The sequence below is a fragment of the Takifugu flavidus genome, chromosome 17, assembly GCF_003711565.1.
Source record: "Takifugu flavidus isolate HTHZ2018 chromosome 17, ASM371156v2, whole genome shotgun sequence".
NCBI lineage: Eukaryota > Metazoa > Chordata > Actinopteri > Tetraodontiformes > Tetraodontidae > Takifugu > Takifugu flavidus.
In genome coordinates, this window is record NC_079536.1 from 827665 (window position 1) to 840235 (window position 12571).

At 54.0% G+C, this 12571-nt stretch overlaps 1 protein-coding gene across 25 annotated transcripts; it reads left to right on the forward strand.

Annotated features, from left to right (window-relative positions):
• Nucleotides 1-148: 148 nt before the first annotated feature.
• Nucleotides 149-12521, forward strand: LOC130514143 (protein 4.1-like). 25 transcript variants are annotated; one of them, XR_008946935.1, is made up of 30 exons: nt 149-448; nt 1496-1610; nt 1679-1843; nt 1992-2096; nt 2167-2209; nt 2284-2359; nt 2447-2568; nt 2648-2744; nt 2823-2910; nt 3639-3683; nt 4239-4391; nt 4478-4575; nt 4651-4826; nt 5260-5331; nt 5751-5852; nt 5920-6077; nt 6184-6231; nt 6302-6331; nt 6401-6583; nt 6718-6747; nt 6864-7259; nt 8849-8938; nt 9071-9271; nt 10096-10140; nt 10227-10319; nt 10471-10551; nt 10659-10769; nt 11376-11969; nt 12055-12112; nt 12175-12521. XR_008946935.1 is itself a non-coding variant. In XM_057013520.1 (28 exons), the coding sequence occupies exons 2-28, from the start codon at nt 1542-1544 to the stop codon at nt 11379-11381; spliced, it is 2883 nt and encodes a 960-aa protein (XP_056869500.1). In that variant the 5' UTR covers nt 149-448; nt 1496-1541; the 3' UTR covers nt 11382-12521. The 25 variants fall into 25 exon arrangements, 15 of the variants coding, with proteins under 15 accessions (XP_056869500.1, XP_056869510.1, XP_056869507.1 ...); XR_008946936.1 differs by having other exon boundaries at nt 12204-12521; XR_008946938.1 differs by having other exon boundaries at nt 12233-12521.
• The last annotated feature ends 50 nt before the right edge of the window (nt 12522-12571 follow it).

Below are 12571 nucleotides of genomic sequence, written 5' to 3' on the forward strand. Positions count from 1 at the left end.
CTGACTCTACTCAACACCTACACAGGTGAACACATCAGGTTTTATTGGTTACGTGTCGAGTGTTGTGGTGTCTACGGACAGATGACCTGATATACCCCCCCCCCCCCCCCCCCCGCACACACACACACCCTTCTCCTTTTCGTCATCACTGATCACGTGACTCTGTCCTGTGTCGATGATTTTTGAAGTTACTGTAGATTCATGAATTTGGGAAAATGTTTCTCGAATATACTGCTTAGTCCAGACATGCACGCGCACGCGGGGAAAGAGAAGTAGATCAATTGGAGGGATCCTCCAAAAATCGACCCGACTCTGATATCAACAGCTGCCGCTGACCCGTGCGTCATGACGTCACTGCCCCGACCTGCGCTGCGGCGTCCAGAGATGACGAAGTAAAAAACCGCATCCGTCAGCGAAGGAAGAGGACGAGCATCCTGCACGAGGACAGGTAAGCCCGGCCGAATGTGTGACGGGGAGGACGCCAACAGAGCGGGATCGATCAGCGATAGAATCGATTATCAGAGCAGGAAAGAGAGCATCGCTTGCCTAATCAGCTGCAGGTGCGCGCGCGCGCGCGTTTGTTGCAGCGGGGCTTTCCTGCTGCAGGACGGTCATGTGACAGCTGTTCGGCCGCTTGTGATCAGGTAGATTTACAGAGAAACCAACGATTGTGCTGACGTCACAAAGTATTTTCTGCGGATTCCGTTTGACCCGCTGATCACTCGGAACCGCCGGGATCCACCGGACGCTTCTGGACCTCCCGTCGTTCCCAGGACATCACCGGGGACCACATGGAGTCCATCTTTGTTCACGCTGATCCAGAATCCATGTTTGTCTGCTGCTCACTGTCGTAGATTGATGAATGAATCTCTTAATCTGAGATTAACAGTCGCGATCGGTGGTGCAACCAGAAGGTTCTGGGTCCAGATCCACAGGCTTTTGCATGCCCCCCCCCCCCCATGTGGCCGTGGCTCGGCCCACAGGCCAGGAGACAGGTGACTCTCCCCTGACCTCAGGTGTGTGCTTGTTTGTGTGATGACCTGCAGTCGTGCCCCTCCCCCACGACCCTCTGAGGACCAAGCGGAAGACGGCTGAATCTGATCCGAACTAAACTGGTGCGGCCCGTTTTGGTCCGAGATTATTCTTCATTTTTATCCATCGTTAGATTCCATTTGTGATTATTATCATCATCACCATCATCGGACTGAAACCTAAACCAGATTAGGTCAGAATGTCCCTCCGCACTAATCTCTGTCTGCCCCACCCCATGTTGCCATGGAAACCATTCACCTGACAGCTGGATGGGTCACCGTGGGGCTGGACGAGGACAGGGACGCTGTCCCGTGATCATTCTGAGAGGAAACGCTTCACAAAATGATCGTTAACCAAATGAACTGGTCACGTGGGAGAGCGACAGCCGGTCGACGGACGTTAGCTGTCTCGCTGCTTTAGTGACGACGTGACCTTTGACGTGGGGGTTTTCTCCTTCCCGCAGGATTATCCCACCATCAGCTTCCCTCCTGCTGCACTGGTGAAGCACGATGGCAACGGAAACAGGTGAACCACAGGTGTCCAGCCTGGAAGCTGCAGGACGTTCGACACCGAAACAGGTGAAATGAAAGGACAAAGTCGTACAGGAAGCCAGGGGGAGGGTCCAATCTTTACTTCCTGTCTCCAGAACAGGGACGCTGGGGTGTCCCAGACCTTCAATGAGGACTCAACGAGCCACCTGTCCTCAGGTGTACGGATCACCCGATCTCCAGCCAGGAACCCCCTGAGCTTCAGGATGATGCAGACCAGAGTGACCCTCCTGGACGGCTCCCTGTTCACCTGCACTGTGGAGGTGAGACCAGCAGAATCAGGTGAGGTGACGCCTGAGTACAGGCCAGACAGAGGTGGGACACGTGACGACAGGTGCGAGGGTCGCCGGTGAGACGCGTGGAGAAACACACCTGTGTCCTCAAGGACTGAAACCTCTGATGTTTCCATAGAAACGAGCGCTTGGATTTCAACTGTTTGAAAAAGTCTGTGAACACATGAACCTCCTGGAAAAAGACTATTTTGGACTGAGCTTCAGGGATGCTGACAACAACAAGGTGCCTGTCTGCCTGTCTGCCTGTCTGTCTGCCTGTCTGTCTGTCTCAACAGTGATTTTTCCTTTTGCAGAACTGGTTGGATCCAGGGAAGGAGATGAAGAAGCAGGTCCGAGGTGCGTAGCTCCGCCCACTCTGGTGTTGACCGCTCCCCTTTATTCCCGTTAATCTCACTTTATTCCTCCACCAGGCGTTCCCTGGAATTTTTCTTTCAATGTCAAGTTTTACCCCCCCGACCCGGCCCAGCTGTCGGAGGACATCACCAGGTGCTCCACTAACCTCCCCGCCCGTCAGTGTCGTCCTGTCATTGTTTAGAAGCGCGCCTGAGGCAGTGTCTTCCTGTCTGTCTTCAGGTACTTCCTGTGTCTCCAGCTGAGACAGGACATCGTTTCTGGCCGGCTTCCCTGCTCGTTTGCCACTCACACGGTTCTGGGGTCCTACACGGTCCAGTCGGAGCTTGGAGACTACGATCCCGGTACCGTCTCTGCAGCTTTCTGCCGCCTTTCTCCGGGTTTTCCCACCAGAACCTGGTGTCACCTGTCTGTTTTCCTCAGATGAATGTGGTCCAGATTACATCAGCCAGCTCAGTTTTGCTCCAAACCAGACCAAAGAGATGGAGGACAAAATCGTGGAGCTGCACAGAACCTACAGGTTGGGCAACGTTGGGTTTGACCGGCTCAGGCGGTGGCGAGCGCGACGCCTCACCGCTGCCTGTCACTGTTCGTTTAGGGGAACGACGCCTGCTGATGCAGAGATGCACTTCCTGGAGAATGTCAAAAAGCTGTCCATGTATGGAGTTGACCTTCACCATGCAAAGGTTAGCGTGATCTGCCTGCGCAGCTTCCTGCAGCCCCCCCTGGTGGCGGCGGGGTGTAACTCCAGCTCTCCATCAGTCTGTCCTTTACATTCTCCACTTCCTTTTAACAGGAATTAACCTACTTTTTAATGATGTCACATTTACAGTCGTTCATCCAGATTTTCACACTCGTTTCATCACAACACGCCCCCCCCCATCAACAATCGATCATCCCTGTGTATCTGTTTCCGCGTGTTCAGTGTGGCAGTAATGATTTTTCCATTCATTCTGACCCTCATTGATGGCCTCTTCCTGCCAGACAGAATTCCAGCCAAAACAGAGTTTTAAGGAATATTAATCTTTCTAATCCACTCTTCTCTTTTGAATTGAATGAAAGCTGATTGGAGAAGTAGAACCTTCACTTCTTCCAGCAGGAAGCAGGTTGTGGCAGGACTAGAGTAGGATTGTAACGTGTGTGGGGACACCTGCTGGACAGAGGGAGAACAGCAGGTGTGAGCAGCATGCTACAAGCTAATCACCTGTTTACCTGCGCGTGCCGCCGCCCACCTCACCTCAGAGTGACCGTCAGGTGTCCTGAAGAACAGTCCGACCTTCATCACTTGTTCCCTTAGAACCACCATCACAACAATGTCAACGTTTGGGTTTTTTTTAATGTTCAACGTTAAACTTGGCACAGAGGAGTAAAGTCTGTCTGTCTGTCTGTCCATCTGCCTGTCTGAATGGAGTAGATGGTAGGAAGCCGCTTTGATTGTTTGCCTTCAGCTAGGTCGGAGGTAAGACAGCTACCTGGGCGTAGGTGTGTTTCTGTGTTTGTGGTGAACATCTGGACCTCCATACCAACATTTTCATGTTCGTGACTTTAGTTTTATCTGTTCTTTTGTCCCAGAACCATCAGTCCCAACCCCTGGATGTTCCCACAGTATCAGCAGTAGTAACCTAGACATCTGTCCATCCTTTGTTTCCATGCCAACTGAAACAAAAGAAGCTTTCTAGATAAACTACCCGTACAAGCATGGTTGGCCTGGCAGCACAGGCGCTAACATCACATCAGCTCAAAAAAAGAACCAACAACCTGATGTTTTTGGAGTGGAGAGCTTGTTCAGGAAGCTGTCGCTTCACCATGTTGCTGGTTTTGTCAGGTTCTGGAGGACATCCCATCAGGCTTTTGTTATCCCACTCATAAAGACTGATGTGGAATTACGTCGACTTTTGCATGCTGGTCATGTTGGTCTGTAGAGACGGAGGCTGTTGGGTCGCGACCCGAACAGAGATCAGCCAGACAAACGTCCATCTTTGCGTGAAATGAGTGAACGCTGTGTTGTGTGTAGGACTCGGAGGGTGTGGCCATTATGCTGGGCGTGTGCAGTAGTGGTCTGCTGGTCTACAGAGACCGGCTCAGGATCAACAGGTTCTCGTGGCCAAAGATCCTCAAGATCTCCTACAAAAGGAACAACTTCTACATCAAGATCCGACCTGGAGAGGTGAGACACAGAGCTGTACCACAGAAGAAGAAAGCTCCGCCTCTGAATGATGGAACCACCTGACCCGCTCTCTCACTTTTGACCAGTTTGACCAGTTTGAGTCGACCATTGGATTCAAGCTGCTGAACCACAGAGCCGCGAAGCGCCTGTGGAAGGTGTGCGTGGAGCATCACTCCTTCTTCAGGTCAGTCTGAGTCCGGGGTCTTCACAGGTGTTGTGAGATGTGCCGGTGTCACGTGTTCCGTCCCTCCCTCCCCAGGCTCATGTCTCCAGAGGAAACCCCCAAGAAGACCTTGTCTCTGGGGTCCAAGTTTCGTTACAGCGGCCGGACTCAGATCCAGAGTCGCCGAGCGAGTGCTCAGATCTCCAGACCTCCGCCCAGTTTCCCACGATGCAGCAGCAGGAGGAGCCTGCTGAGCCGGAGCCTGGACGGAGGTACTGACCCTGCTGCCGCTCCAGCTTGGTGTACCGGGTCTGCCACTGGTTCTGCCCAGTATTGATGGACCTGCTGGTCCCAGTAACACCAGCAGCTGAACAGTCCCAGTACACCTCCCCCTCATAGGTCTGGTGGCCTCTGTGGTGGTACCAGTACCTGCCCCACCAATTTGCCCCAGCTGGGGGTACTGGGAATATTCAGTGGTCCAATTGCAGTGAGGTATCGTTGCCGTCTGCAGAGTTCAGTCCGTGGTCGTGTTGGACCTGCTGGCTCCAGCGCGGACCAGGTCCATGCTGGTGGACAGCAGACGGCCCGGTCCAGCCGGGGGAGCTGGACCGGGCTGTACCGGGTGCTTTGTGGTGTTGTGCTCATGTTTTGCTGCTGGTTCTAGTCCCGCTGGTATTATTGACGGTGATTCTGATTGGTCCTCAGCTTCGAGGGCCGCGTCCTCTTTGATCGGGTCCCCAGTCTTCACATCGTCCCCCAGAGCCAACGGTGGTTCAGGTAGAGTTCCCTCCGGCGCCGTTGCTGAACAGGGCTGCTGTGCTGCTCCTGCGTGACTGGCCGCTGTGCTGTGTTGCTCCTGTGGTCAGAGCTCCATCCTGGAACAGGTGGAACACCAACAGGAGCACAGAGCAATGAGTGCCTTCCTACCTGTCTCCTACCTGTTCTGATGAGGCTCCGCCTCCTTTCAGGAAGGAGGTCTGACTCTTTAGAAGTCTTTATTAACGTTAACAGATGTGTAATAACTGCTGAAGGCCCTGAATGCAGACTGGCTGAGTGACCTTTGAGTGACCTTTGCATGACCCCTGAGTTCACCGGCGCTGTGATGCTTCTGCACAACCCAGAAATGATTTGATTGGTTCCTACAGCGTGTGTGTGTGTGTGTGTGTGTGTGTGTGTGTGTGTGTGCGTGCTTACAGATATGGGGGCGGGGCTGTATGGAGCGTTCAAGTTTACCACCAGTGATGTCATCACCACGGTAACACCTGAGAAGATGATGGAGGAGAAGAGGGCGGAGCAAGGTACACCAATGAGTGGAGGGCAAAGGTAACGGGCACACCTGTTGACTCCTCCTCTCCGCACCTGTAGAGGAAGAGGTGTTGCTTTTGGAGATGGTGCAGACGAAACCAGTGGAAGACAAAGAGGACGAGGAGCAGGTGGAGGTGGAGGTGGAGGAGCAGGTGGAGGTGGAGGACACCAAGGACCTGACCGTCTCCCAGCAGAGTCTCCAAAGACACGACACCAAGGTGGAGTGGCTCACCTGTCCTTCACCTGTCGCGCGCGTGCCCCATCATTTGACCCTCCGCATGTGTCTGCGCTGTCTCACCCGTGTCACTTCCTGTCCCCCGACAGACCGAGCTGACGGACACAGTGGTGGACGGAGACATGACGGCGACAGAGGTGCAGAAAAAGACCAGGTGACCCATTACACTGTCTCAGCGAGCTCCTTCTGACGTGTCTCTCTCCCCAGTCTGATCAGGACGAAGACCTGAAGACTCAGGTACGTCTGCGTGCACCTGTGTGGCGTCTGTGCCCGTCTCGTCTCTGACGCCGCTCTCCGGATGTTCAGGACACCGTTGGGAGTCCAGAGGAGGAGCAGCAGCCTCAGAGCTCCATGAGCGTGCTCAGACGCTCTTTCTTTGAGGGCGGGGCCAAGCAGGGGGGGGCGGAGACGGAGTGGGAGAAACGCCTGGCGTCCTCACCTCTGCGACATCTGGACTCCCCCATGATCGAACCGCTGGACCCAGAGGAGGTGAGGTCACACCTGAGTCCCACAAATGGGGAACTCGCCACAGGTACTAGCCTGTCCTCTTCCTGTTGTCATTGATGGGACGTCTGTCTGTCTGCCTGTCTGTCTGCCTGCCTGTCTGTCTCTCTGTCTGTCAGGCTGTCCCCCTGAAATGCAGCCCATCGGTGGTAGGTTGAACACTGTCTCTCTCCTCGGTCCTACCGGCGCCCCCTACTGGGGTCCTACCTGTGTCGTGGTTAAACAGACATGTGTATGTTTGATGTTGCACACCTGTGCGCTGCAGGAGGGCGGAGCCATAACAGAGCAAGCTCCCCCTCGCCCAGTCAGAGAGAAGAGCTACACTGAGGGGCAGAGCTACGACACTGCCTCTGGCAGGGTCGTCACCATGACGAGCAGTGACACCTGCTTTACCGTTACCATGGAAACGGACTGGGTGGGCCGGCAGGTCAGAGGTGTGCCACGTCCCACGGCTGATGATCTCGTGGCGGGTGCAGGACTGATGACAATCACAGAGGTGAAGACGCCGACCTCGCCCGTGGAGCTGCGCCCGGGGGTGTGCGACGCTGTCCGTGATGTCACCGGTGGGGGGGGGGCTCCACTCCTGTTGCCCAGCGCCCTCCCTGGCCACCTAAAGCCCACCCACGCTCCCGCTCACCTGCCCCCGTCCATGACCAGCGTGGTATGAGTGTTTAGATGGTTGGCATGGAATCAAGCATGGGGGGGGGGGCTGGATATGGCCTCACCTGAGCCGCTTCATACTGGCCCCTTCATATAGGTGCAGGGCACTTGTCACATCACGGTCCTCACGTGACTCTACTATCACGTGACCTTTGTCACTTGTTCTGCTGTCTGCCTGTTGCGTGTAGTTCCTCAGTGGCCCGGCAGGGGGCAGTGTGAGGCGCCTGCAGCTTGGGTTCTCACTGGCACGTGGATCCATAAAGGGAACTGGTTCCCGTGTCAGTGCGGGTGCTCAGTCGCACACGACGCGGATAATGCTGCTGTGCACGCTGCTGTGCACGCCGCTGCGCACGCTGCCACGCACGCTGCTGCGCACGCTACTGTGCACGCTGCTGCTGCGTAGCCAGATTAATGCTGAGATTTCCTAAACTACCGCTCCAGCTCCAGTGGGCTTATTGGACAGTTTCTGTGGTCGTAGCTGGTTAAATTATAAATAAATTATAATGTCAAATATCATATAATAATTTTACAACGTCCCAGCACAAGATCTAATATCGCACAGGTGTTACTCTGGAAGCTCTGAGGTGAAAATCAGGTGTTTGATAGTTCACATTGTTCTGATTGAGATCCGCTCGTCTTTAATGAGAATAAATATTCTTGTTGCGTCTTTAAGTAACTTTCTAACTTCAACTGGGACAAATTGCTGATTTTCATTCGTCTGAGAGCTTTAAATGTTAATAATTAAGATTCTAATTGCACTAAATGAACACGCAGGTGACTAATTAGCAGGTGTTCCACATGAATGTTCAGATCTCTTCATGGATCCGTGTTTGTTGCTCCAGTAGAACTGAGGCGGAGCCGCAACGTCACATGTGCTGCCGGCTGCTTCCTGATTGGCTGGCTGCTCTCTTCCTGCTCCTCCTTTCCTCTAATCCATTTTAGTTACAAGCAGGATTTTAGTGCAAAATAGACACAAAAGATGGGAAAGAAATGTAAATGTAAAGCATAACGACTAAATGGTCCATCCGTGCACACCTGTGTAACGTGCACCAACGGGGGTCAGCTGACGTGAGCGGTCGGGGGGGTGAAGACCTGCAGGAGCTGTGAGGAACGATGAGGAACGATGGTTTCAAAAGCAAACCACCGTGGAGCCCCCCCCCCCCCCCGAACTGGGAGACCTTGTTTTAACCACAGGTTAAATCTGGCTAGGAAGATCTCCTTCCAGCTTTACCTCAGATCTCTGTCATCTGTCCTCGTTTTTCTCGTTACCATGGAGATGCAACCAGGGATGGATCAAAGGAACCTTTGTGTTCGTACATCAGAAAGACCAAAAACGCCCTTTTCAGTGTCAATGATCTACTTCATGGTGCAACTCACCAACTCACCTGACAGCATCTAACACCAGTCACAGCTAACACGCTAACACCCCCCCCTCCCCCACCCATCCCACCTGCATGGCTCATTGAGTGTTTAGAAAAACAGAAATTGGCTTGTTTGTGTGTCTGTCTAATGTGTGTGTGTGTGTGTGTGTGTGGTGTGTGTGTGTGTGTGTGTGTGTGTGTGTGTGTGTGTGTGTGTGTGTGTCCTAAGCCATCGTTCAGTGAAATGTCTCCTGAGCTCGCTGCCCTGCTGAGGTCAGCCAACGAACAAAAAACCTTCAGGGAACTCAACCTGATGAAGGTACCCGTCTGCCCCCCCCCCCCCCCCCCCCACGTCCCCGTCCCCCCTGTCCACCGCCCCCCCCCCATGTGTCCCCCCCCTTCCCTCCTCCGAGTGTCTCTCTGAATCACAGTTGTTTACTTCCTGTTTCAGACATCGGAGAAGATGGAAACAGTCCTCCTGATGTCGGAGTCATGTGACCAGGATCAGCAACTGGGACCTGAGCCTCAGGTAGCAGTGGCATCTGTTGTAGGCCCGCCCCCCCAAAAACCCCCGCCCCCACCACCAGGGGTGGTTGATGATGTCATAGAGGACTGGGGGAGTAATAACAGCGTGGAGGTCGGTGATGAAGAGGTCGGCTATGGCAAACAGGACAGCAGCGACGAGTCTAGTGACGCTAGCGAAGATGCTATCAGTGTGTTAGCGCAGGCAGCCGTAGCTGAAGTGATAGAGGTAGCGGTGAGCCAGGCTCAGCATTCAGCCAGCGATGCTAACCAGGATAGCAGCGATGCTAACCAGGATAGCAGCGATGCTAACCAGGATAGCAGCGATGCTATCCTGGTTAGCATCGCTGCTGAGCATGAAGTCAGCGGTAGCATGGAGGACTACAGCCCCAGACCCCTCTCTGCTCTGGGCTCGGAGCCGGAGGGCGAAGAAGACTTTCCTGACTCTGACGAGTTGGAGGACGAGGGGGGGTGGGCGACTGGACAGCCAGCCTCCCCCCCACCTCTGCCCCGCCCCCCACCCAGTGGCTCAGCCAGTCAGGTGCAGGCGTCCGTCTACAGGGAGGAAGATGATGATGACCAAGAGGTAACATGTCAAACACATGTGCCCGATCTGAACCTGCCCCGGTGGTCCTGCCCCAGTGGTCCTGCCCCGGTGGTCCTGCCCCAGTGGTCCCTGCCCCAGTGGTCCCTGCCCCAGTGGTCCCTGCCCCAGGCCAACTGACCCAGTACCCGATCTGAACCTGCCCCGGTGGTCCCTGCCCCGGTGGTCCCTGCCCCAGTGGTCCCTGCCCCAGTGGTCCCTGCCCCAGTGCCAACTGACCCAATACCCCCCCGTCCCCCCCCACAAGGTTGCTCCCAGGCAGAACTCGTCCCTGAAGTTTCCCTTTTCTGGAACTTTTAGAGATTAAAGTTAAAGTTCCTCTGAGTTGACTCTCACGTTCTCACTGACAGGAAGTTCCCGTGATGAGGAGGACGTTGACGTACGAAGCTCCAGGGGTGAGTGCGGCTGATCCCGCATGGGCCCGTGACCTTGATGTGACCTTGGGTTGAGAGCACAAACCAATGACGTGGGTTCCTTTCAGGGTGACTCGAGCCCCCCGACGGGTCTCCTGCTGAGCTCGCAGACCTTCACTGCTGAGACCTCCAACACCACCACCACCACGCACATCACAAAGGTAACTGCCCCCCCCAGGAATGACGTCTGACCCTCCTGGACCTCCTCCCGCTCTCATTCTGAGGGGAACCTCCTCCTGGAGAGCTCAGGATAAACCTCATTTATTTATGACTGAAGATGAAAAGCTAAAATAAAAACCGCCTCCCCTTCAGATGTTAAAAGGCGCCATGTCGGAAACCAGGATCGAGAAGAGAATCGTGATATCTGGAGACACCGACATCGACCACGACCAGGTAACCACCTCTTTTTCCTGATGTCATGGACTTAAGCTGAGCCAGGCGGCTGGACCAGGACCAGGACCGGTCCTGGTCTAGGTTCTGACCCTGTGTCTCCGTTCAAGGCTCTGGTCACGGCGCTCAGTGAGGCTCGGCGGCAGCACCCCGAGCTGTCGGTCACGCGTGTTGTCATCCATAAAGAAACAGAGGTGTCCCCTGATCATGTGACCTCACAGGTAACCGGAGTGGTCACGGGGTCGTCCGGCCGCTGCATGGCTGCCTTGTGAACGCCTCTGCATGTTCCATCAATCAGACGTGTTCTTTCCTTCCTCCTCGGGGCCGTGTGGTCACCGAAGGCTAATCTGGCTAAGGCTAATCTGGCTAAAGCTAATCTGTCAGTTTGATTTTTTTATATGATAAGACAGGAAGTCCTTTGAAATGGTTCTGTTGGCCGTAAATGCTGCTTAACTTGAGCTGTCCATGCAAAGTTCCGACTGCTCGTGCAGCATCGCGCCGCTCCTACTCGCCCTCATTCCAGATGCGTTGATGAGTCAGCAGTTTTTCTTTCAACATCTGTAACGTCAGCCACAGATGTGGTGGCCAAAAATGAAACGGTTGACCACGAGGTGTCACGCCATCGCCATCTTCCTCTTTAGTTTGGTATGAAACTGAGATAAAACCTCTGAAATAAAGCTAGCTTCATTAGCTTTGAAGCAAATTTGAGGTCATGCTAACACCATCTGATGTTGCACAGCAGCTGAGAGCTAAGAAGCTATGCTAACTAACCCTCAACTTGGAATTAGTTAACAGATTTTCATTTGTTTCTGCTGTTTCTCTTTCAGGATTGACGAGAGTGGACTCTGGAATTATGGGAGCTGTAGTCCAACATGCATCCGCCTCCAGACCCACCAGCACCAGACCAGAGGACACGTAACCCCACCATTACCCCCCACCACCCCCCCCCCCCCCCCCCCCCCCCCCCCCCAGGCCACCACAGAACAGGTGTCATCAGGACTCAGAGCTAAAGCTGGACTGCATCATTTGCTTCCTGCACCTGGCTCCGCCCACAGGTGACAGGTGTTTTCTGCCAAATATTGTACGAAACGAAGAGCAGCTTTATGAAACGTGCAGCAAAGTAACCTGTGTGACCGGGTGAGGTCACCTGATTCCCGTCTCCACTGCAATGTAAATAGTAGCATGAAAGTTAGCACTGCTCACTGGTATTACAATGTAATTACAACGTTAAAAAAAAAACACCTGACATCAGAATGTAGTTTAGCTGATCGTTTATGTTTTAGAGTTATTAAAGTAAGATAGAGGCTGCAAATGGGAGTCACCTGTATGACCTTCTCAAACCGGACCTCACACACCTGCCCAGGTGTTATTACACGCTCGGCCCTCCCCCAGGTGTTATTACAGGCTCGGCCCTCCCCCAGGTGTTATAACAGACTCGGCCCTCCCCCAGGTTTATTACAGCTCGGCCCTCCCCCAGGTGTTATAACAGACTCGTCCCTCCCCCAGGTGTTATTACACGCTCGGCCCTCCCCCAGGTGTTATTACACGCTCGGCCCTCCCCCAGGTGTTATTACAACGCTCGGCCCTCCCCCAGGTGTTATTACACCAGGCTCGGCCCTCCCCCAGGTGTTATAACAGACTCGTCCCTCCCCCAGGTGTTATAACAGACTCGTCCCTCCCCCAGGTGTTATTACAGACTCGGCCCTCCCCCAGGTGTTATTACAGGCTCGGCCCTCCCCCAGGTGTTATTACAACGCTCGGCCCTCCCCCAGGTGTTATAACAGACTCGTCCCTCCCCCAGGTGTTATTACACGCTCGGCCCTCCCCCAGGTGTTATTACACGCTCGGCCCTCCCCCAGGTGTTATTACACGCACCTCGGCCCTCCCCCAGGTGTTATTACACATAGATTGACCACTCTCCTCATTGTTAATTTTTTTCTTCTTTCTTAAATAAAAATTCAGATAAAGTTGAACGATGTTTTTTTAATGACCGTTAACGATGAGAACCTGAAAGAATGAATGT